This window comes from Aplidium turbinatum, chromosome 6 (genome assembly GCF_918807975.1).
Source record: "Aplidium turbinatum chromosome 6, kaAplTurb1.1, whole genome shotgun sequence".
NCBI lineage: Eukaryota > Metazoa > Chordata > Ascidiacea > Aplousobranchia > Polyclinidae > Aplidium > Aplidium turbinatum.
In genome coordinates, this window is record NC_137477.1 from 8,469,676 (window position 1) to 8,495,664 (window position 25,989).

A 25,989-nucleotide genomic window follows, 5' to 3' on the forward strand; every position below is an offset into this window, starting at 1 on the left:
CCTAACCCTTGCTGATCGCAGTTTCCACAAACATTTTCCCGCAGTTTTGCAATTTCCGCTAACCACAGTTTCCGCTAACCCTCGAGTTTGTTTCAAATTGTTTGGGGAAACTCCGATCAGCGACTTCGGCTTTGTGCTATTAAACTGCGATCAGCAACTTCGGCTTTTTTTAATTTTTTCTCTCGATCTTTTTAGGGTACGAACTGACTGTACGAATGGTTCAAGGTACGAACTAAGTTGCACCCGAGACAGACGACCCAGAAAACAAGAAGGAGACGCCGTCTCTAAAAAGAAAACGAATGCATTCCAAAGAAGAGTACCAAACGGAAAACAACCCAGACGAAAATGGCAACAATACTACTACAGTCATATTGAAATCGAACCAGCCGGGAGAGCAAAAAAAAACATTAAAAATGTATTCGCCGATACTGATCGACCGATGTCTGCAATATCTAATAGGCGAATACAAATCCTGCTCAGCAAGACAAGATGGAGGACTTCAGATAAATGCAAACCCAAGCCAGATAGAGGTTATCCTCAAAACCAAGACACTGACGGATGGAAACACCATCAACATTCCGATCACCGCCTACGCCAAAAGACCACCTGGAGCAAGTGGAGTAATATATAATATTCCTCTCGGCATGGAGAATGGAGATATTCTTGCGGCGCTGAAGGATGCGAACATAAGGTCGGTTAAAAGGTTTAATAAAAGAAATTCTGACTCGTCTGAACTAATTGCATCTACCACTGTGTTATTAATCTTCAATAGCAAATCACTACCAGACTCAATAAAAATAGGTTATCAACGTTTTAGAGTCTCGCAATACATTCCAAAACCCTTAAGATGTTACAACTGCAATCGATTTGGACACATAGCAAAATTGTGCAGATCTAAAACCAAATGTCTCCGATGCGGTGAACAACACAGGCATGATGAATGCCCAAGTATAGCAGTAAAATGCTCAAATTGTGGTGGAAATCACGTCGCTATTTCTAAAAACTGCCCCAAGTACTTGAAAGAAAAAGCCATTCAGAAAATGAAAACCACTAAGAACCTAACATATGCTGAAGCCTGCAAGCAGCAAAGAGCTGTAAATACAGAAATGCCAAGTTATGATCTGGACTTCCCTCCTCTTGTAGCAAGCACAACTCAAACAAGCCAATTGAATAAAAATCTATCCTCTAACCAAACTAATGACGGTATAAATATTACTCCAGTCACAATGGAAAAACCCGGACCCTCTAAACCAACCAATGTAGGAGACGAGGGCGGCCACTTTATAAATAACCCAATCTTACTTCTTGCCTTTTTAGCAGAAGTGATTACCAAGACAACGTATGCTCAAAGCCAAAATAAAGAAATTGACATTTTTCAAATTATCGCCGATGCAGCAGGTTCTAGAATGGGATTTCTAACAAACTCGGACATGTTAAAATCACTAATAATTTAATGTTCCTCACAGTGTGGCAGTGGAACTGTCGGTCAATTTATAGGAAAATCCCGGAATTGAATCAACTAATAGCAAGCTCACAAACCCCACCGGATATCATTTGCTTACAAGAAACACACCTAACTCCTAAATACTCCCCTAATATTAATGGATATCATCTCTACAGAAAAGACAGACCTGCTTACTTGGGAAAAGGAGGTGGTGTCGGAATCTGCATTAAAAGAAATATCTCCTTTACAGAGCTACCCATCCCGGATGCAGACCCACGGCTGGAAATTATTGCAATTAAAATCGAACACCTAACTGTATGCAGTATATATAACCCACCCACCAACGCATTTGCAGGTGACCAAATAAACTGTATTTTCAATAACCATAATAAATTATTAATTTGCGGTGATTTCAATGCCCACCATGTCATGTGGGGGTGCAACAACAATAATAATAGAGGGTATGCTCTACTTGAACTAATTGAAAATCATGATGCAGTAATCCTCAACACCACTGTTCCCACCCACATGTCTTTAAATAAGCCGGAAATCCGATGGAACACTCTAGACCTCACTATTGCTTCTACTTCCCTTGGGCACAAATGCATCACCGATGTCACCAATGAATTTTTGGGTAGTGACCACTGCATAGTCGCTACTACAGTCAATGTTTCTTCAGATAATGCAAAGTTTGTACCATCATGGGCATTCCAAAGAGCTGATTGGGCAAAGTATTCCAAATTATGCCAAGAAAATCTAAATTCTTCTGTTGTCTCAAATGATATAAATACATTTAACTAAAACCTCTCCGAAACTATCCAACTCTGCGCGTCTATAGCAATTCCTAAAGCCAAACCATTCAAATTAAATGGCGTTCCATGGTGGAATCATCATCATCATCATCATCAACCAATTTAGATTATACAGGCCATGAATTAATCCTCATGTCGAGGGTGTGGCCTGTCTGTCTGTCGAGAACGAAGTCTTCCCCTCCACACTTCGCGATTTATTGGGTTGGCAGAGTCCATGTTCAGGGCTACAAGGTCACGTTTTACAAGTTCTTCCCAAGAAAGTTTTGGTCTACCTTGACCCCGCTGTGCTGCGATGTTGACACATCTGACCTGTGAGATCCAGCTTGAGCTGCGCTCAACGTGACCAAGCCATCTCAGTCTGCCTAATTGGAGAACTTCACCGATGTCTTTTAATTTGAGCTTTGATAGCAGAGTCTCAAACCGGATGTTGTCCTCAGGCCCGACCAGGCAGGTCCATCTTACCATCGCTCTGTCATTACGTTGTAGGCGCTTGACGGTGCTTGCTAAAGTAGCCCACGTTTCAGAGCCATAGAGCATGACACTCCTCACACAACTGGAGTAAACTTGTCCTCTGGTTGCAGCAGGAAGTTGCTTGCTTGTGAGGATAGGGAGAAATTCTCTAAACTTTTTCCAGGCTGACTTGCACCGAGTTATAGCCGCATGCTCACACCCCCCTCCAGAAGACATGGTATCACCAAGGTAGCAAAAGTCAGCTACCACGTCAAGTGTGCCACCTTCAATCTCAACCTCGCTTACCGGCCTGCCATCTATTGGTCTTGCTGTGCCCTGACAGCGTGGGCATGAGTAGTGTGGGTCCGGTCTGAGTGACCCTTTAATTCCACTACACTTTTTGTGGACCCAGTGGGAGCAATTGGTGCAGAAGATAGAGTTGCTACCGGTTCCACTTAGGCATACCGGGCAAGGGTGCTTTCCTGATCTTCTTAGGGAGTTCTGGTTGATGCCAAATGACGATTGTAAACGAGCAGTAAGGAACAAAAAGATAGCACTACAACGTCTTCATCGTACCAGACACCCAATAGACATCCAAGCCTTTAAACGCCTCCGAGCAATTGCCAGAAAAACCATCATCCAAGCAAAAAAAGAAAGCTGGAACAATTTCTGCTGTTCCCTCGATAGTAAAACAAAGCTTGACAAAGTGTGGAAAATTATTAAAAAATTTTCAGGCATAAAGGAAACCAAAAGAATTCCCACTCTTGCCACTAAAGCAGAAAGTGATACCAACAAAGCCAACATCCTTGCAGATCAATTTCTCTCAGTTAGCAGCTCAACCAACTATTCAAAAACATTCCGTGAAAATTCCAGTCGTTCAATTTCGAACAATCTACAATCAAAACTGGCAACCCATTTCTACAATAAATCTTACAATTCACCCCTGCAAATGAACGAGTTGAAGACAGTCCTAAAAGGTAATAAAAACACTGCCGCAGGAGCGGACGGCATTTATTATCAAATGTTATGTCATCTACCCCCTTGCAGTTTGAATATCCTCCTCGACTTCTTTAACTACGTCTGGTCAACAGGTACACTGCCACTCAAATGGAAACATTCAATCATCATCCCAATTCATAAGCCAAACAAACCAACGGGTATACCCTCCTCCTACAGACCAATTTCTTTAACCAGCACCCTTTGCAAAACTATGGAGAAAATAGTAACTAATCGCCTCAGATGGTATCTAGAACAAAACAATCTACTCCATCTTCAACAGTCTGGATTCAGAAAAAGACGTCGAACGACAGATCATATTATCAGACTCCACGACACCATCCAAATATCCTTATCTTGCGGTGAATCAGTACAAACAGTATTTCTTGACCTTGAGAAAGCTTATGATATGGTCTATCCCGACGCAGTCCTCCTAAAACTATATGACTTAGGGATTAAAGGAGCCATGCTATCTTGGATCAAATCTTTCCTGTCAAATCGTACTTTTCAAGTCAAGGTTGTCAAAGCTTTATCTACCACAAGAAAACTAGAAAACGGAATTCCTCAAGGCAGCGTTATTAGTCCATTACTATTCAACGTAGCGATCAACGATTTACCAAACTTAATTACCTCTTCTACAGCACTTTTTGCAGATGACTTCTGTTTTTGGAAAACAGGTGAAGACATCTCAACTCTGTCTAATATAATCAAATCTGACTTTTCAAAAACCAAAGACTGGTGTGATAAATGGGGCTTCAAGATCTCCGCAAACAAATCAGCGGTTGTGCTCTTTACAAACAAACGTAAATATGATCCGTGTACACTCGAAATAAAAAAATCGTTAATCCCCATCAAAAAAGACTACAAATACCTTGGAATCACATTTCAGTCAAATGGAAAGTATAGCATCCATGCTAAACATGTTGCAGAAAAATCCAAATCAAGACTAAATGTTCTTCGTGTACTGAAGGGCACAAACTGGGGAGCAGGAAAATCAGCACTGCTTTGCATCTACAGAGCCATAATACGATCGGTTATTGAATATGGTATGGAAGCATATTTTGCCACAAACAAAACCACACTCCAACCAATTCTGACATTACAAAATGAAGCTCTAAGAATATGCTCCAGAGCAATGAAAAGTACCCCAATTTCAAACCTACAACACTACTGCAATGAATTACCTTTGTCACTTAGATACGAGCAACTTTGTCTAAACTACAAAGCCCACATTCTGACATTTTTACGCCACCCAGCACATGACATCCTCGAGGAAAGTTTGCCAAGAAATTTGATCAACACAAGTAACTACCAACCATTCCATTCCCTCATCGAGACAATAGACACGAATATTACCGTAAACCTCATCCAAGAACCATCTATCCCACCCTGGGAAGTCTATATACCCACAACTGACTACACCCTTGTAACTGAAACCTCCCAGTTTGACCATCCAAATGCCATCTCTGGTATAGTCGCTGAGCACCTCACAAAAAATTACTCAGAATTTCTCAACATATATACAGACGGATCCAAGACCAACACGAAAACCGGATCTTCCTTTTTTGTAAACCGCCATGGAATAAAACGCTGTTTCACAATTAATAGATCCGCATCTGTGTTCAGTGTCGAACTGTTTGCAATAAAGGCTGCACTTATTTGGATAAAAGAGACCAAACAAAGTAAGTCGGTCATCATTAGCGACTGCTTAAGTGCACTACGGACGATTTCAAATCCAACTTGGACAAAACACAGCTTAATCAATGACATACTTCTGCTTCACTCCAGCATTATATCAAATACAACAAAAGTAAAGTTTTTATGGGTTCCTAGTCATGTAGGCATTCCTGGAAACGAAACTGCTGATTTCTTAGCAAAACTTGCTGCAGGAGCCATACCAGCAATACCAACATCAGCCATTACCCCCATCTCCGCAAACACAAAACTCAGCCTAAGTGAAGTCAAAAACCTCACCAAAGATCTAGCTCTGCAAAAATGGAATAATCATTATATAAACAGTACCACAGGCCAACTCTACAAATCTATATATCCTGACACCAAAAGTGCAGGAACAAACAAAGTGCCTGACCATCCAACCGTTTTTAGACTCATCACCGGTCACTGTCGTTTAAACCAACACCTCTTCAAGATCGGATGCCACACTTCTGGACTATGCGACACATGTATGACCCCTGAGACTGTGAATCATTTTCTATTTCATTGCAGTAAATATGCAACTCAAAGGAAGTGTCTTGAACAAAATCTGAGCAAGCATGGAATAAACATATCGGTGAAAAATTTTGCTGAAAATCGTCCAACTACTACACATCTGCTGGCTTTTATAAACTCCTGCAATAAGCTCATTTAAATTATTGTTTTAATCACTGTAATTATCCATGTTATACTGTAGTGCACCCGTGTCGTGTCTGCTCCCAGCCAGAGATCGATCGCTTTTTACATTGATTCAGCGTCTTTGGACATTGAATCGGTGTGGAAGGCGATTGATTTGCTGGCTGGGCTTTCCTTATTTTGTTTCAGTTTGTAACACCAAGCGTGCAATTCCAAAGAAGTACCTGACTTTCGTGGGCCTAACCTCCTACAAGAATTTCTTTTCCACTAATGATGTGTTTAAACTATTGTATCATATTATGTTGTGCTGTGTCGTATTGCACCCTTCACTATGCCCTGTTGTGTTCTAACTGTGCTAAATAGCTATTATAATAATGACTGTCGCTAAAAGACCATAGATGTTGTAAAGCGACATAAAACAAACCATAACAATCAATCAATCAATAGTTTTGTATGGCAGCATTCTTAATAAAACAACTCCTATCATAAGATTTCAGAGGCTTGAAAAAGCAGAAAGATTTAAAATGCCAAAGATGTGCTTAAAGCTTAAAATATAACAATAAAGTTTGTTGTGGGCACTTTGATTGTGATGCTGGACATATAGTAAGTTACGTAGCTGTTTGAGGACCTATTTACGGGTCCACGTCTTTTAGGTGCAGACAGTTAGGCGCCGGTCAAATAGGCGCGCACACTGTGGCGTCTGGATATTTAGGTGCGGAGCACTGTGGCGCCCGGTCATTTAGGTGCTATTACTAGTAAAGTCTACAGATTGTATCAGCTTGGCAGATAGGGCAATGCTTTTCACACAAAATCTTATATTGAACAGAAAGATAAAATGTTGTATTGTTAATGCGCGTGTGGAGATGAAGTGCGAGACAACGCTCTACTACTCTTGATATTAGCACATCTCCACAGGACATTTGCTATGCATCCTTTACACAGGTTGCAGCCAGATGGAACCTTACTTAATCTGTTATCTTTCGCAATTACTTCTACTCGGAATGGATTGGTAGTGTGGCGAGTTCGTATGGGACAACGCTCTACTACAATATGAATACATTTCTATAGGGCATATGAACCCTGGCTACAAGCTGCAAGCATAATGGTGCGACTTTGCTCGTTATTAAACCTAGTCGGGGTTTTGACGGAAAACTAAGTTACTCTTCACTCAAGCCTACCACCTGCTTGAATATAGGCTACGGTATATTTTTTACTGATGTTTAGTGTAGATATTATTTGACTTAACTAAAAGTGAACTCAGTCATGTTTGGAAACTTGAGTATTTATTGATAACGCTTTCGCCAATGCAAACTTGGACTAACAACAAATAAATGCCGAACACGCGCATTAAAAGACAATATATTTTTCTGTTCAATATAACATTTTGTGTGAAAAGCATTGCCGGTTTAAGCAGCTTCACGCACGGAAGCCATGACATATTTTTCGGTTCAAAATAAGATTTTGTGTGAAAAGCATTGCCCTACCTGCCAAGCTGATACAATTTGCAGACTTAACTAGGAATAGCACCTAAATGAATGGGCGCCACAGTGCTCCACACCTAAATATCTAGACGCCACAGTGTGCGCACCTATTTGTCCAGCGCCTAACTGTCTGCGCCTAACTGTCTGCGCCTAACTGTCTGCGCCTAAAAGACTTGTTCCCCTATTTACGTTAACTTTTGAAATGATTTTAATGTGAACTTTCTGTAGATCATGGTCTAGAAATACAGTTGTAGAAAGATTTTTTCACTTTTTTGGTCAGTTGCTTGCAATTAAATTCCAAATATATACAATATACATACACAATAACACATTGGCATATAAACCCTTCAAACCGAAGAAACTAGAGAATTGCTATACGACTCCTGACATTAATGAGATGGTGTCTCACATGGATGAAGAAGGTGCTTGGGAAGATGTAAAGTCACGGAAGAAGCATCATGATGTTACAAATGGGTTTGACTCTGAAATTAATTTTAGTGATCCTGAAGATTACGTCGATGACATATCTGATTCAGGTAAACAGGCAATTTTTACAGTTTTAGCAGTGTTTTACAATTTTTACTCTCAAGAAAAGTGTATTTTTGATAGATTTATTTTAACAAATTTGTGTGTGATAGCGGTAAATCCCAATTATTATTTATCCTTCTATTTATGACATCTGGCAGTAGCTGTACTGTAGCAGGGGTCGATCTTAACTTTTTTTTTTTACTAGCAGACCGGACTAATTGCTCCCCGATTTCACTAGCCCGCACGATTTTTCACTAGTCCGACCAGTTTACTGACTTTTCACTTGTCTGATTAAGATAAGTGTTTTGGCTTAGACTGAAACTAACTAAAGTAGCCTAAAGGCTTTCAGATTTCAGTACGCACAAGAGAGCAACAATACACACAAAAACACCTTCTCGTACTACAGACGCAAACAATGCAATTTCAAAACATAAAAAATAAATGTGGCATGCTGTGTGCTTAATATTTATTTATGTTTTAAGATTACATTGTGTGCATCTGTAGTACGAGATAAACCAAAACTTTTCACCGGCAAATATTTTCACTAGCCAATCGGACTAGTACTGCAACATTTCTACTAGTCCGCGCAAATTTTCACTAACCATTGGCTAGCGGACTAGCGTTAAGATCGAACCCTGTGTAGCAATGCCACTAATATCGTCCGGGTGCAACCTAATTCGTACCATGAACAATTCGTACCGTCAGTTCGTACCGTCAGTTCGTACCTTGAAAAGATCGAGAAAAAAAATTAAAAAAAGCCGAAGTCGCTGATCAAAGTTTCCGCAAGGTTAGGGTATCGGTAGGTAGGGTTAGGGTCGGAGTATCGGTTAGGTATCGGTATCTGCAAACAAACTAAAAAGGATCGAGAGAAAAAACTAGAACATTGCTGATCGCAGTTTTCGTTTTTCTGCAGTTTCCGCAAAGATTTTAAAATTTCCAGTAATGATCCTTAGGGTCGAATGCAGAAAGGTAGCTCAAAACTAGTTTTAAGCAAGTCGAGCTTAAACAGTGGCTTGAGCCGAGTTTTGCGCTGCAGAAACTATTCTTACTTTAAGCCTAGCTTAAACCTCGTTTCATTCCAGGTTTTGAGCCACCAATTTAAGTCGCCAAAAAAGGCGACTTAGCAACAGCGCATCTTGACTTAAGTATTTTTGCAAACTCGATTTCAAAGGATTGCGGTGAAGTTGTGTAATCAGTCCATCGTGCAGGGCACTTTTTGAAGCTTGCTAAAATGTGCATTCTCCGTCTGTAGAACACTGTAGGCCTTTCTGGAAATGCTGAAGCTTACTAGAAGCATTTCATATGACCAGGTTAAAGAGAAAATTCTGACCAGATTTATTTGAGTTACATGTGGAATACATACAACTGTAGGATAATAATAAGTTATGAATGCTAATAAACAAAACATGGAAATTAATACTGGTAGGCCTACAACAGTACTACCAAAAAAAAACAGATCCAGCAATTACACAGAGGCAGAAAAGAAGTTACTACTCGAAATTGTGAATGATGGAACTTTCAACTTCTTTCACTCTATTGAATGCAAACAAACCGACAAAGTCACCACCAAAATGAAAAGCAATACATGGCAAAAATTAACCGATATATTCTGTTCGAGTACACAAGCGCCGCAGAGAGAAACAAAGCAATTGCAAAGTTTATGGAAAAATTTAAAATTTCGAGCGAAACAACACAAAGCAGCTATTCGTCGAGAAATTTTTGCAACAGGAGGGGGAAAGCACATCATTGCTCCTGACGATATTGCGGAAAAAATTGCAAGTAAGTGTAGCATTTTACCTTTTACAATATACAGTACTGGCTTCAAACAGAGACATTTATCAATAATTTTTACACACACAGGCATGATCCCTGCTCAGATAGAAAGTTTGAATAATCCCTTTGATGATGATGCTGAAGTTGATGCTACAATACCGTCATGTAGCACCCCTGCAGCTGATGAAGCCAATGTGGACGTCCTTTGTGTTAAGAGTGATATCGAGTGAGGTTTAACCTATCTCATTATACTATTTCATCAGAAACCTGTCTTTAAAGATTGTACTTCATTACAAATTCTTTCAGTAGTACACACACAGAATCCTTATCAAGAAGTTGTAATTCCCAACAGATTGACAGAAAACAAAAACCAATGATACCATAAAACTCAGAAGCTGATTTGAGTAACAAGAACAAGCATGGACAATTTGCATAAAGTTAACCAATAGCACAGATGGATAGTCAGTACTGCCACAGAATAAACACTGGTACTAGAAAATGTGGGAACTACTGTTGTACATTATCTTTTTTCTTGCAGGTGAAGAAAGTCAACAAGACGACAGTGATGATCCAAGTATCACAGTGGTGTTACACCCAGTTGATGATGATAATGAACAAATAATGGGGTCTAGCACTTGCAAAAGTGTGAACACTCCCAAGCTAAAGCGGAAGGCAAGTACTTCTATAGATGCGCTGAAGAGAGAACTGCTCCAAACTGAAATTGCTGTTAAAAGACAAGCACTGGAGTTGGCCAAGGAAAAACACTTGGCAAAAATGGCCAATTTCAAGCTGCAACGCAAGCTCATGATAGAAGAACATGAAGCTAAACTGCTCAATTTGAAAAAATCACAGTAGACTTATCCATTGCGGTGTCCGACGTTTTTTCGTAAACAGTTGTTCGTAAAACAATTGTTCGTAAACAATTGTTCGTAAATAATTGTTCGTAAAATTAATTCTTCGTAAAACAATTCTTCCTAAAGCATTTTTTCGTGCATGCAGTTGAAATTTGATGTATACGAAGAAATGCTTTACGAAGAATTGTTTTACGGATTTCATTTTACGAACAACAGTTTACGAACAATTGTTTTAACTTACGAACAATTGTGTTACGAACAACTGTTTACGAACAATTTACCTATGGTTATAGGTAAATTGTTCGTAAACAGTTTTGTTTGTTTGTAAATTCGACAATAAAATGTACAGAGTTAACAGAAATGATGGTAATGCAGCAGAGCAACAAAAGCCCTTTAAGAAAAGTGTTCAGTGATGAACTGGCTTCGAAACAAGTTGCCTTGTTGATTGTTGTCATTTTGATGTGAATATCTTGAAACGTCTTCATGGAAGTCCGTTCCCGTAATCATATCATTGTGAGAGATAGCAACATTGTGCAGACAGGCCACTGCAACAATGATAACCAATGTATTTTCTAATTTGGTCCGCAGCGGCGTTCTCATGCAGCGGAATCTTTGTTTAAGAACACCGAAAGCTCTTTCCACAACTCCTCGTGTCTTCATGTGGCTTCTATTATAGCGCACTTGTGCTGCACCTAATGGGTTTTGCAGCGGAGTCAATAAATAACTTCGGCAAGCGTAACCACCATCTCCTAGCAGGATTCCATTAACATCGCCTTGTTGAAATTGGGAACAAATCCGGCTATTATCAAAGATCCGTGCATCATGGGTTGTTCCTGGCCATGATGCGACAATATTTGTAATGCGTAATTCTGCATCAACAATGCACTGGGTGTTTATTGAGAAATAGCCTTTTCTGTTCCGGAAAATTTCAGCGTTTTCACCACCAGGTGAAACTATAGGTATATGTGTGCAATCAACTGCACCTATTACACGAGGAAAATTGGCAATAGCATAAAACTTTTGTTTGGTATGCAGAATTTCTGCTGGCGATGATGGAAACTTTATGAATGTGCTTTTCCTTGCAGCTATATATGATGAAACTTTTTTTACCGTACGGCATACAGTCGTTTGGTGACATTGAATCAAGTCACCATCACTCCGTTGAAAATGTCCAGTTGCATAGAATCTCAAGGTAACAAGCAACTGTAGCATTGGTGAGAGGGATTGACTTCGCTCTGTGAAACTATCGGATAGTTGCTGGCACAGTTCTACTACAACAGCTTTGCTAAATCTGTAGCGTGCATGAAACTGGTCATCATCATAATAGTCAAATGGATTTTGTGCATCCCTAATCATCCTGCGTGATAAGTTAACCGTTGGTTCTTCATCTTCAATGAATCTTTCAAGCAAGTCTAATGTATCCATAAAGTACCGTATGTTATTGCTAAAAAGTAAACCGTTTTCTGGTAAAAAATAAACAAACGTTTGTTATCCTCCTCTTGCTAGCAAACAAAATATTGGATGCATGATTAACCAATGCTTATCACTTCGGCAATTTTATGTTTTTGTTGTAAAAACTATTTCCGAAGTATACCTGCAGAGGCTGTAGTACAGCATGCAGGTAAGCTATTTTATGGCTATACATTCAGTAAGATGAGGCTCTGCCTTTCTACAACCATTTTTTATCAACGAAGTTCTGTAGATATAAAAGAAAAAACTCTACAGTACTTGTAACAAGTTGCTGTTTGTTCATACTTGCTAGTTGATTTTTTGGCTCTCATAAAGAATCATCTCTCTCTCGCCATTTTGTAGACTTCAATAATACTTTTAATTTTTATTAATAGCCTACCCCTCCCTAATTAGCCCCTTGACAAACCTCCAGATAGTTTTGGTTCACTGCTATTTTTCAGTTACAATGTTGTTAAAAAACAACTGCTACTTGTAGCCTACAAATTGTTGTCTACCACTACATGCTTGCTAGTTGCTGTCAACATGCTTTGTCAAAAATCACCATGGCAATTCGAGTGACGTCACACTTTGCGTCAAAAACGTGGCTTAAAACCAGTTTTATTATGAAGCGCAGCTCAAAGAGTGGCTTGGCCAAGCGACCTTGCAAATTAGTTTCTGCATCGCGCTCAAGTTTTAAACCGAGCTTGACTAAAACTCCGCCTGCCTGAGAAGAGCTTGGCGTTAAGCTAGGCTTATTTTGAGCTACCTTTCTGCATTCGACCCTTAGAGTTTGCCGAAGTCGCTGATCGCAGTTTCTGCAAACATTTTAAAAAGGTTAGGGTTGATCAGAGTTTCCGCAAGCATTTTAAAAGGGTTAGGGTGTTTCCGCAAACAAACTAAAAAGATCGAGAGAAAAAAATAGAACAAAGTCGAAGTCGCTGATCGCAGTTTCCGTTTTTTCGCAGTTTTCGCAAACATTTTAAAATTTCCGGTAATGATCCTAAGAGTTTGCCAAAGTCGCTAATCGCAGTTTCCGCAAACATTTTAAAATGGTTAGGGTTGATCGGAGTTTCCGCAAATATTTTAAAATGGTTAGGGTTGATCGGAGTTTCTGCAAACATTTTAAAATTTCTGGTAATGATCCTAAGAGTTTTTGTTTGTTTGCGGAAAGTTTTAAAATGTTTGCTGAAACTGCGATCAACGACTTCGGCTTTTTTAAATTTTTTCTCTCAATCTTTTCAAGGTACGAACTGACGATATGAATTGTTCATGGTACGAATTAGGTTGCATCCATATCGTCTCATGAACCATGAATAATTGCGCATCCTGATGTATGAGGGGACGATATCAGCAAGGGATGGCATCTGTGCCATCTGTACTGTAGTGCTATGACTTTAAAATAATCAAATTTTGAATTGTCCCGAACACAGCATAAGGTGCAAAGATTTAATATGTAGGTTCTCAATCTTTATTCTTCCCTATACTTTTTGCCAACTTCCCAAAGATGAATTTACCCTATCAGTTATTTTCAAATCAGATCGTAAGCATTTTCTATGTAGTTTATCTTACCCCTTTGATTGATAAAACTTACCCATGCTTCTGGTTTGAAACTTCTGCTTTGGTAGGTTACTATAATTTGGTATGAAATTTCGACCATTGTTTTCTAATCATATTTTTCAATGTTTTATAGAGCTCTTGCCTGACATTTTGGAAAAGCGGCCAAAAGAAGCCGATGGAATAGATGCTGTGATAATTGTGGACTGTGTCCCTATTGTTGGCCAAGACAGACTGGCTAAATTGAAAACTGTCATAACAAAAATTTTTTCTAAGTTTGGTTCGATTCATTCAAACTACTTTCCTGATAAAGATGGAAAAACTCTTGGGTAACATAATACAATTACGGTAGTTGTTTCAATATTATTTCAAATTGTGTGTTATATAAAGGAAAATTCTTATTAAGTTTATTATTTACTGAAATTTTTGTTCTCCAAACGTTGTGTGTATTGACGCTGACTGATTGTTGCAGGTATATTTTTCTGGAATATGAAAACATTCACGATGCTCGTGAGGCTGTCAAGGGTGCAAACTTGTACAAATTGGACAAATCTCACACCCTTCGAGTTCAGCTGTTTAGTGACTTTGATAAGTATGCAACTATAGTACTTAATTATATAGAACTGTCTTGCTTTTTGTACTAATATACGTTCAATTTTTTTATGTTGAAAATTTAAATTTGTAAAATAAAAATTCATTTTGAGATAATTAATGTAATATACATGACCAGGCGCGGATTTATGGGGGGGGCCCAGGGGGCCCAGGCCCCTCCGAAATTTTGTGAAAAATTGTATGTTTTCCCATCAAATGGTTTGATATGCTTCTAAACAGCTGATATTAGTCCCTCGGCATCACAATTGATGAAAATGGTTGTTTTAATGTCTATTTTCTAGCATATCGTATATGTCGTAGTATCATTGTTCATATCTGTTTAGCTTTTTCTTTCTTTTTAATTGATTTTCAAATTTTCTGGGCCCCCCCCGAAAAAAACTCTTAGATTCGCGCCTGTACATGACTACATGTACTCTATTTATCTACTCCAATAAGTATTTAAGTATTGTTAATACCGTCAGACGAATGCTTATTGCTTAGCAATGGAAATTCAAGTAAAGGAAAACCCTAGTATTACCAAAGTCACCTCCAAAACCTGTCTCTTCTTCCATTCTGTTTGAATAAGAACCTTCTGAATATCTTACAAAGGGTAAAACACTAAAACAGGATGTTAAGGTGCATTTGACAATCTACTTTATATGTAATCTATCGTACTCTACGTTTTCAAAAGATGTGTTTTACATTTTTTTCTAGATACAAAAATATATCAGAGGATTGGAAAGCACCAGAGAAGCAACCATACAAGGATGTGGTTAGTGTCACACTTTTTGCATTGTTCTTTATATAATTGGTTTATTTATTACACCTATTAGTTGCACATGCAACTTCTCCAATCTCCATCTTGATTTTGTTAAAAACTATTCTGCTAAATTCTTGCATTCACACACACAAAGTTACATTTTACGATTTCAAGTATTGTTCGGTTTTACTCAAACCAAACACCTTAATGTTAAATATAAACGGAACTAGTCGATGTGGCATAAACATTTTACTAAGCTTTTGTTTGTGCAGAACCAACAGATGTGATACAATAAGTTTTGAATTGGCATGTGATTTTGTCATTATTTTTAAAGTTGACTACTTCGAATCCATTGCCATGTGTTTGCTCTTATTTTCATATGAAATAGGATTGTTCAGATCTGGTTGGTTATGATGAACTATATATAGTTGATTAGTGAATATGAACAACTGAACATATAGCAGCCTATCATCTTAACTCACTGTCATCTGATAACTCAAATCGATTTTTCCTTTTGTGGTAAAGTTTCTCAAACTCACAAGTAAACTTGCTTGTATTTTTACTATTAAGGGCAATTTGCAATACTACCTAGAAGAAGAGGACTGCAATGACCAGTTCAGCGTTATCTACGAGGGTGGACAAAAAACCGCCATCATGCTCAACACTTCACCAGAGACTACAGTTTTGGAAGAGAGGCCGGTAAATTGAGATATCTTTTAACGTAATATATACTTTGTTTTTAACAACTCTCAAACTCCAAAGAAAAGATTATTTCAAGACATGGTGACCATTTGTAACTTCAAACTTGTGCCAATGTTTTTAACTTGCATGCCGACTTTAGTGTATGGACATTGGAAATAGAATTTATTGAACAAAATGCATGTACTGGACTTCACATATTTAGCCAAGTTTTGTCATTTTTAGCGGTGGACAGAGACGTACACCCGGTGGTCCCCTAAAGGCTCGTTTCTTGCCACCTTTCACTCGAAAGGCATCGCTCTGTGGGGAGGAGACAAATTTAAACAAATTCAGCGCTTTGCACATCAGGGTGTGCAACTCATTGATTTTTCTCCTTGTGAAAGGTAAACAGTTTGACTGCCAAGTATCAAACTATTCTTCTTACACGTTTTTCATTCTGTGTAAACTTTACAGCAATTAAGGTTAGTTTGTGAGAATTAATGCAATCAACGTAGAAGCTGAATAGAAAAGTGTTTACAGCTTTTGTATACATCAATAAGGATTTTTTTTGCACATATATTTCGTTTTGTAATTGCATTAGCATTTAGACTCTAGCAAATACTAAGCTTGTAGGGTTAGGTTTGTCCGAAACAAACATGTTTCGTTTCGACTCAAAATTTTTCGTCTTGGTTTGGTGCGATTTAACTTTGTGAAAGATTTCGTTTCGGACTGGCCTGTTGACATCAGTCACTCTATTGTTCAGGTTTCTAGTGACATTCAGTCCCATGCCGGAACCGGGCGGGGACGATACTCAAGCGATTATCATCTGGGATATTTTCAAGGGAAACAAGAAGCGTGTTTTTCGCGCCGATATGTCCGGTGATGACGATAGGCAGTGGCCGATCTTCAAGTGAGCAATGTCTAAGCAGGGCTGTAGAGTCGGAGGGATTTTGGCGTGTCCGGAGTCGTTAAAAAAGCGGACTCCGGCTGCTTACAAAACGATGAACAAAGACACTTTTGTTTGCATTTTTTTTTTTATAAAATATTGTTTTTTGTTCTCCAAACTTTTCCATGTTGCGCTCTAAACCTTCACCAGGAAATGGAAGTGCTTGTTCTTGTCAGATTTTGTTAAAGTCACAATTTCAATTGCGATCACAACTAAGTGAAATTAAATTGAAAATAAAAAAGAGCCAAATTTGAAAAAAATCTGGTAATCTTCAAAAAGTGGCAACGCTGAAGTCGGAGACGGCCATTTCTAAACTGAGAAGTCGGAGTCGTACGTTTTTTTGCCCAATTCCACAGCCCTGTGTCTAAGTTTTAAAAGTTTTTGTTAAGTTTCACAGTCTAACAAGCTTGAGTTGCGTTTGTCCATAATTGGTGTGTTTCACTTTCTTTGGTGCTCGCGTAAAATCGCGTAACTGCGTTTTTGCTTTGATTTAACTTTAACATTTCCAACGTCTCTTGCAATTTTAGGTGGAGCCACGACGGAAAATATTTTGCAAGGAAGACTAAAGGAGTACTAAGCATCTACGAAACTCCGGTAAGGGCAATGGTCTTTTTAAAATAGTTTGAAAATTGCAACTGGAACGTTAGCAAAGCTTTAATCCTATTTAACGTGTGGCCAGTTTAAGCTGCGAAAAGCATTAAACTCTATCACTCTAGTAATGACAGTTTAACGATGGATGTGGACTTAGTTTACTGTACTTGAGCTCAAGTAGTATATTTATGCTGTACCTTTGCGTGGTCGCAGACGTGCATATTGGGTCACATGGTACAGCGCTTAGTCTCACCATTTGGTTGTCAACTTCAATTTCGGTTGAAGTGAAATGCGCCTGACATGCTTCAGCTTATAGCATTTTGTGCTTGCATAGGCCTTTGCCTTCACCAATAGTTCTCACGCTTCAACGAGGGATGACAGGTTTCCTGTGCAACGTGGTTGTTCACGAGCGTGACTTTCAATGTTGACTAGCTCTGATTTTATGATTGCTTTTCAGAAAATGGGATTACTCGACAAGAAGAGTATTCCAATAGATGGGATCAGGTAGGAACACTTAAGCAATGTCTAGTTAAAATTCTTCTGCGTCACCAACTAACAATTTTCAAGTCCAGTCCAGATACGTTAAAACGAAAACTATGGAAAGCAGTGAAATTATATATGTAACTAACAAATATACGGTACTTAATTTAAGTTGTTGTTTATGCAACAGTCTTTAGAAACATTATGTCTGCATTGCTGCGACATAGTTTTGACGTTGTAGGTTGGTGGACTGTGGATATGTTTATCTTAGAAGTTTTGAACCCCTGAATCAGACCCGTTCGGCGTTCACGAAACTTAACGGTTTCAATTTTCAGCTTGTTGCTGAACCGTTTAGTTCCTTCATCTACTAATAGGTTTCACTAACTGATGCATACGCCACGGTGGTTGACAATTTGAGCTTGTAGCTGAGCTACGACTGTAGCTGCTTTATCCAGTGGATTTCACTAATACATTCATGCGTCGATAATTGATCCATGACCGCATAATCTCACCATTTTGTTGGTAAATAATACAATACAACTATCCAGAATATGCTCAATTGGGAATTGGAAAGGGGCCGAGAGAAAGGAACTGGCCACCCTACTCTCGTTAGTGCCAAAGGCTTAGTTTGATGAGAGGCTCATTTTCACATTCTCCTAAGCTCAATTACTGTGTATTGCGTTACCTGTTTGTACACCTACAGCCTACAGGACAGCTATTTGTGATGTCATTACCTAACTTGTTTGTGTTCCTCGTGCAGCGAATTCTCCTGGTCTCCATCGGATAACAAAGTGGCTTTCTGGATCCCGGAGCGCAATGAGATCCCAGCGAGAGTCACCATCCTGGCGATCCCGAATCGCAAAGAAGTGAGGGTGAAGAACCTCTTCAACGTCTCGGACATCCGCCTCAACTGGCACAAGCAAGGGAAGTTCCTTTGCGTCAAAGTGGATCGCTACAACAAAGCCAAGAAGGTAAACGTTGTGAAACTATTGTTTTGTCACCACAACTTCTGTTGCTTTTTTCTTCATTTTCATCATGGAACCATTTTCCAAAGCAGAGGTTTATCAACGAGGTCCCAGAAGGATTGGTTTGCTCTTTTATCATGCTCCTACTATCCTACATTTTATTTTATGCAGACGAGGGCCTCCCCCCGAACCACTATCTTTAAGAATTAGGGTCCCCGTGATTGGGAAGGTTAAAAATCACTGGTCTATACTGTAGAAGGAGTCTAGAGTCCACAACAAAGCGACCTATGTGCGCAAGTCTTGTCCAACGTGCCAGCATTTGACTGAAAACTGACCTGCTACTCCATAATCCCTATGTAATTACGAATAACCATAATCTTAACCCGTTTACCATATCGTCGTACAATCCGTGAACTTTTTTCCCTTCTCCCACCACGACACCAATGGCGCTCAGTTTGAAACCCAACCAAAAAGTCTCATTCAACCCCACCTGGCTAACATTGTTCAACTCTCAGGCTACTCTTTCCAACTTCGAAATTTTCCACATTGAGGAAAAACAAGTTCCTGTTGACATTGTGGAGCTCAAAGAACAGGCAAGTCTTGCGCCTATTGTCTAAATAACCTAATCTGCTTTTTGCCGTTTCGTTTTATGCAAAGAAAGTGTTTTTATAACCATTAATAAGGTATTGTTACGGTACCCTCTGTGGTTTTGGTGCTATCCGCACATTTCCATTCTAGTTAAGACTTTGACACAAAATATTTTGGGTATTTCAAAATGAATCCTTAAGTTTAGCTCGAGACATACATTGAAATCAAGTTACGTAATTTCAAATAATTTTTTGTACTGTGATGCCAATCTCTTGCCGAGGGAAGCATCGACTAAAATCATTGGAATAATTTTGGTCAATAAATACAACCGTTAAGAACCTAGAAACAAAAAAACAACAACTCATATTTCATCTTATTTTTACGAAGTACCCCACGCCTTACGTCTATTTACATCTTCAGGTGATTGCATTCGCTTGGGAGCCAACTGGCAACAAGTTCTGCTGCTTGCACGGGGAAGCCCCTCGCGTCAGTGCAACTTTCTATGAAATCAAGCGCGGCAAAGTAGAGCATCTTGGTGAGTGGCTTGTCGAAGATCTCTGAGCGCGTTCTGTTAGTGTTTGCATATTAAACACATTAAGCCTTTAAGACTCATTCAAGATGTGAAGCAGGTGCACGATTTGCACGATGGCTGTGGTCGTACCTTGTAGTCACTTCTTTTTTTTACTTTTCATTTGGTGTATGTGCAATAAACTTTGACTATAACGAGTCCCTGCTTCTTTAAGATTGTTCACGTATACAGCTGAACTCCGAAACTGAAATATGTTAATTGTTAACTGAAAACGACAACATCACATAAGCACAATCGATTTTCTTATGAATAACGAAGCAGCATATACAATAAGATGACGTTACTTTATTGGGGAGATCACCGGGTGGTTATCTTGCAGAAACAATGGAAAGGAAACAAGCGACCCACATTTTCTGGTCTCCGGCTGGACAGTTTTTGCTGTTGGTTGGACTCAACAGGTAAGCGCTTGTTCAGAACTTCAATTGTTGTTTCATAATTGTTTTTGTGAACAAGTTTAACGAAGGCTTGTTGGCTGGCTGAGATATAAAGATGTGTGAAAGGTCTAAAAAGGGTTTTAGATGAAATGTTCATGGATTTGGTTCGAATTGCGTACAACCGAAGCAGATCAATGAGAATGCAGTTCTGTGAGCGGGGAGTTTCATGATTCTTTAGACCCTACGTTCCTATACCACAAAGCTGCCACCATAAGACACAAAATGACTTTTCCAGTTTTGCATGCAGATTAAACTCAAACAGCTCTGCGTTTTTTATACTACTGTATTTTCACTTTTTATCTCATTCAGCGCCACCTCTCAGTTGGAATTCATCGACACCAGCGACATGACTGTCATGAACACGGGGGAGCATCTCATGGTCTCAGATGTTGAGTGGGACCCGACCGGTCGCTATTTGTTCTCTGTGGTCAGCTGGTGGGCCCATAAGATAGACAACGCGTACTGGGTCTGGTCCTTCCAGGGGAGGCTTTTGCGGAAGTGTCCCACCGAGCAGTTGTGCCAGCTTCTCTGGAGGCCAAAGCCCCCCACCCCATTGACCGAGGGTGATATCAAGGTAAGATCTACAGTACGGTACCGGAAAAAAGTTCGCAAACTTTTCGAAAAATCTCTAAAAGAGACTATTGTTGTTTTTTTCTTCAACTTCAAGAAATTTTATCGTATTTAGTACTCCTTCATTATGTATCAAACTGAGTAATTAATATTTAGTCAGGTAGCCCTCCGTTTATGATCACATTTTGGATCCAGGAGGGCATAGAGTCTGAGAGCTTTTTGCACAAATTTTGGTCAATATCCTAACACTATACCTCTTTAATAATTTGTTTCAGTTCCGCGACACTTCCCAGATTTAATTCAGAGACTTTTTGTTTGATTCAGTAGTAAAATAAGTTATCACCATTACTCAAGTGGAGATTACAAGTTTGGGTTTCTTTGATTTTTTCCATTTTAGCAGGTGGTTTGATCATTCAATTATCCGCTTTCACTTTTCGGCAGCAAATCAAGAAAGATCTGAAGACCTATAGCAAGATGTTCGAAGCTAAGGATCGGCTTCTCCAGAGCCGTGTGTCCAAAGAGATCATCGAAAAGCGCCGTCAATTGATGGAGGAGTACAACAGCTACCGCGAACGCTGCAGGCTCATGTACCAAGAAACCACCCCGTACAGAAGAGAGCTGAGAAACGGTGAGGATTTGCAGATTTCAAAAAGATGGATTGACATTTTAACAAAGAACATGCCTGATCACTACATTTTATGAAACTAACGCTTGCAAAGATGAGGTAGATTGGAAACGATTAGGGCAGTCTCTATCCCTCCATGATTGATGGTAGCCAATAAAAAAGGTTAGTTAGTTAGCATAAGTCGCCTTTGCAACTGCTGTCCAATGCCTATCTGCATCTATTCATTCAACTGCATATAGAAGAAATCATGTGTTCAAACTTTTGAACGTTTAATCTTTTTTCAATCGACTATTCCAAATTACGACCCGAGTAGCTGACAATCAATTTCCTCGATACTCAATTTGCACATCTCTTCCCACTCAGGAGTGAACACCGACGAGGTGGACAGCCATACCGAGGACTGGGACGAGGTTACCGTAGAAATTTTAATCGACGAAGAAGATATTGTATTGAACGACCAGGAGTAGTCTGCCAGACCACTACAGTGAGTACAGTTTCTTTCTGAAGTGTTCGTTGGTAAATCAAAACTGAATTGATTATGTTCATAATTTGGTAGGTTCATCAACCATAAAGTGCCTTCACAAGTTTTTCAGTGTTCATACGCTCATTTGGTTTGTATTTTAGTGTCAAAAGAAAACAACACTTTCCAAAATTTTTTAAAGTCATTTTAAAAAGTTAATTACATCTTTATCGAGGCCAGAGAATCAAAGAGGAAGGGAAGATGAAGCTAATCTTCCTGTCCACCTTCAAGTGTGTTAATAAGGGTTGGGTGCGGCAACAACGGATCTTAAGCGGCCGATTAAGTTCATCTTCTGATTAGTTACTCGTGAATCAGTTTGTGTGAAATTCATCTGAAATCAGTGATCGGCGTTTTCAATCAGTGGATCACATGATGCGTGAAAGCAAACAATAGTCCACGGGTTGGGTTTAGAAAAGCTACCCAGAGAGCAAAATTCGTCATTTTTCAGACGTTGAATCAAATGTAAAAACGACTGATTTTGCTTTCTGGGAACTTAATCGGTGAATGATCCACTGTTGGTTCATCCGACTCTTATTGTCTTGCCAAAAGCATTTCTGCGTGCTCTTGAAAGGTCGAACTGACGTCCTTCTAACCCTCACTCAAATTTCTTACACCTTAGCTATCCTGCTGTGGTTACATCAGCACTCATTTCAACAGCGTTTTTCTCTTTTTCTAGAACCAAAGAATTGCAGCTACGGTTGTGTCTGCACCGGCTGTCTCACACAGCAGGTGCTGTCTTGTGCCATTTTGTGGTGGTTAATTAATGTAAATATTTCAAAATGGATTTTGATGAAGTGCTGAGCTGGAATAGGATAGGTGGATGTTTGTGTGATGTGCAGCTTGCAACATCAGATTTGAACTTACTCATGAATAAGTTAAATTTTTGGTCGATTTTTACCAGTACCCGCGTCTTGGTATTTCTGAAATTAGTCTCTCGTTTGAATATTTTTATTCTCTTATTGGAAACCTGCAAATGTGAAATGTCATCGCTAAGTCGTTGTTGTGTATAGAACATTAAAGATTTCGAAAAATACTTTCTCGTTGTTATGATATCAGGCTGTAGAATTTAGATTAAGTCGAAACGAAGGCAAGGAAGCCAATCTTCGTGCCCACCTTTGGGCACGCCATTAAGTGCCGAAGGCACAGCCACATGCTTTAAACCGGTGTTTAACCGGCGCTCTTTCTAGCGTTCAACCAGGGTTCTCATCGCTCGACTGCGTAATGAGTTGCTTTATAAAACAGAGCGTTACAGTGTTTGCAAAGTATTTCATTTCTTATCCAATTTCGGTTTTGTTATCATTAGCGGGGATGTCCAATACCTTGCAGCGACTGTCTATTGATTTTCCTAAAACATTGGGCAGGGATTTCTAGAAATTTATTTCAAACGTTTTGTCTGGAAATGTCCAGAAAATCTGATAACACTTTTGCATGACTCCAGCAAAGGGAGTTGTTCAGTTTAATGTATTATGTTAAATACCGTGTGGTTGCTTGGTTTTATCTGTCTGTGGTTAATAAAAGTCACCTCTTTACCAAAATTGTATTATAAACAAAGGGAGATTGCGAAATATACCAAGTAATTTGAAGTTTGATTTATTTCATTAAAATAGAAAACGCTCTCGCAACGGGTTGAATGAGGAGTACAATACAGAGCACATTATGGAATAATACTTCTACGATTGGAACGACACTGTAGGTTACTTTTAGAATATCTACTAGACGTAGATTTCCAAGGAGATTAACAATTCTAGTGAGACCGATTCTTAAGCGGTCGACACACTGAAAGAAATACAAAAAAAACACCTGTGCAGTAAAGTAGGTTAAAACGCTTGAGGCTTGTTAGTGCAATATGTTTTTCTCATGTGGGCCTATTTACATAAAATGTCATGATGTAGGACGTAGGTTATAATGTATGTTGATGCGGATGTCGTTCCATGGCTTGGCTACTGCTACTACACAAATCAGAGGCATTGTAATTAAACACACTGCAATATAGCTATAAAAGGCAAGATATAAGTATAATCTCTGATACAAGTAGCCTACTGTCGGCAGCGGATCTAGAAAAACAAAAACGGGGTGGGCACCAGAGCTTCAAAAACGGAAAAGTGAAATACATAAATTGAGGTATGAAACTAAAAATCGTTCAACTTAATGGGGGATTTTTGCAAAACAAATTGATAATTTTTTTTCTTGTTTCGGTCACTTTTTGCGTATTTTATGATCTAAAACCAGGGTCCAAAACACTCTTTCTATTAAGACGCATAATTAAAGAAACTGAAAGAAAGCAAAGAAATTTTGCTAAAATAAAAAGCTATGTTTTTGATTAATTGGAGAGAAGCGTGACCAAATGCCCCCTGGACCGTTACAGTACACCATGACAGACCGAACTTTTAAGCAAGGTTTAATAAAAGTGTATTTAGTACTGTAGTGTTAATTTTTTTCAAGGAAATTAATCTGCTCGCTAAGTTTAGATTAACTTTTGACTCATAGACGGCTAATACTAGCCTACACAAAAATAAGTAGGCTACCGATAAAAAATAATTTCAATTAGTATAAAATAAAAACCATCGTCGTCGTCGTCTGAGCTTCTGGGGCCGAGGGTCTATCCTCTACCACCCCAGATTCACGATGTTCCCGGACTACACTGGAAGGCTGCTACAGAGCAGCCAGTCTTTAGTTTCATGCTGCCAGTCTTTAGTCTTTAGCTGCTAGAGAGCAGCCAGTCTTTAGTTTCATAAAAACCATAAGAAACTAACATAAAAAAGTTATAACAAACGACAAGTGTTTGGCAGAAAATATAGCTTGATTACCCAATAAGCCTATACAACGTAAATGAGTAAGGATGCTGAGTTGATGAAAATATTTGAAAGAATGCACTTGAGAACGTCAGGACTCGGCATGCGATACTGAAAAATACAAAGTAGCATGTTCAATATTTATCATTGAAAAATAAAAATATATATTGTAGCGATGGCTATCTGAATGGGGCAGCCATAGCTGCAGTCTACTTTATTTAGCTTAGTTAAAAGTACAGAAAATAATAAAATAATGTAGGTTAGCCTACTTTTAAGATAACCATATTAGTAAAGAATAAAGCAAATATTTAAGTTGCCTACCGAAGACAAAACAATTGTCTTTTCTACAACCAGAAGTCATCTAACCCAAATTGCGTGATTGAGGAACTATTTATTCTCAGATTGGAAAGATTTCTTAGAAAGCTTAATCTTTGCGTTTGAAAATGTTGGTTCAGTAGGCTAATCGTGGAAGGTTCAAACTGTTCTCACTAGGTGACGGGTAAGCTACCCGATAGTTAGGAGTTTTTGTTTGCAGTTGTTGCATGCCAATTTTTCCCCGTTAGGCGTTGCTGAAGAGATTACGTCTTTGAAGAGATTTGCTCAAATGTACACACCAAGAACTGAACTAGTATTGCTCAAACTTGTCGTTTCTTTATTCACCGTGCCCGGTGTTAGTGTAAGTCATCCATTGATGCGAACAATGGAAAATTATATCCACACTCCAAGACTTGTGATTTTAGTTAGCATGGCGCATTCCAGAAGATTATGGTAATTGTCGGCCCCGTTAGCTCAATGGTTAAGCGCCCGATTTAAAATCATGCAGAGCTGGTTTGGCTCTCGGGGTGTGCGCTTGAGCAACGTATTTTAGGACTGCTCTCCATTCAAAGGCTCCAAGTGGATGGAATAATTCCCCAGCAACAACACTTCAACAACTATCGGAAAACTTCACTCTGTCAATCTCGGTGACCAGCCCTGGGTCAAATCAAAAGCTTTTGCGATTGCGCCGGTACCAATGAGATATTTGGGCCCCAGTCAGACACTTCTAATAAAAACACACTATGTTTACAGAAAACGAAGAGGTTTTATCTAGTATCCGGGCCTCTTGAAAAGATTACTCTCCTAAAATCATCTCGGGTCCAGTTGTAAAAGTTCTTCCTGGACCCCGTGCCA

The 25,989-nt window shown here is 39.1% G+C and overlaps 3 protein-coding genes across 3 annotated transcripts; all 3 read left to right on the forward strand.

Annotated features, from left to right (window-relative positions):
- The first annotated feature begins 413 nt into the window (after positions 1-413).
- Positions 414-1,454, forward strand: LOC145772373 (uncharacterized). Its single transcript, XM_082584252.1, has one exon. The coding sequence runs from the start codon at positions 414-416 to the stop codon at positions 1,452-1,454; it is 1,041 nt and encodes a 346-aa protein (XP_082440378.1).
- Positions 1,455-3,214: 1,760 nt separating this feature from the next.
- LOC145772374 (uncharacterized) lies at positions 3,215-6,070 on the forward strand. The gene has a single exon (XM_082584253.1). The coding sequence runs from the start codon at positions 3,215-3,217 to the stop codon at positions 6,068-6,070; it is 2,856 nt and encodes a 951-aa protein (XP_082440379.1).
- A 1,694-nt stretch (positions 6,071-7,764) lies between these two features.
- Positions 7,765-23,552, forward strand: LOC145771530 (eukaryotic translation initiation factor 3 subunit B-like). Its single transcript, XM_082583226.1, has 17 exons — positions 7,765-8,068; positions 13,827-14,019; positions 14,163-14,282; positions 14,996-15,053; positions 15,612-15,740; positions 15,966-16,123; positions 16,483-16,629; positions 17,193-17,259; positions 17,714-17,760; positions 18,497-18,707; positions 19,217-19,294; positions 19,710-19,824; positions 20,198-20,276; positions 20,622-20,886; positions 21,324-21,510; positions 21,871-21,991; positions 22,704-23,552. Exons 1-16 carry the CDS (start codon positions 7,930-7,932, stop codon positions 21,972-21,974), a joined length of 2,097 nt encoding a protein of 698 aa, XP_082439352.1. The 5' UTR covers positions 7,765-7,929; the 3' UTR covers positions 21,975-21,991; positions 22,704-23,552.
- The last annotated feature ends 2,437 nt before the right edge of the window (positions 23,553-25,989 follow it).

Bases quoted from the DNA above. Each gene is read 5' to 3' on its own strand.
- LOC145772373 (XM_082584252.1), top strand. From the start codon at position 414: ATGTATTCGCCGATACTGATCGACCGATGTCTGCAATATCTAATAGGC.
- LOC145772374 (XM_082584253.1), top strand. From the start codon at position 3,215: ATGCCAAATGACGATTGTAAACGAGCAGTAAGGAACAAAAAGATAGCA.
- LOC145771530 (XM_082583226.1), top strand. From the start codon at position 7,930: ATGGTGTCTCACATGGATGAAGAAGGTGCTTGGGAAGATGTAAAGTCA. The intron at 17,260-17,713 runs GTAAGGGCAATG...ATTGCTTTTCAG, and splicing joins TAAGCATCTACGAAACTCCG to AAAATGGGATTACTCGACAA. The intron at 18,708-19,216 runs GTAAACGTTGTG...TTCAACTCTCAG, and splicing joins GCTACAACAAAGCCAAGAAG to GCTACTCTTTCCAACTTCGA.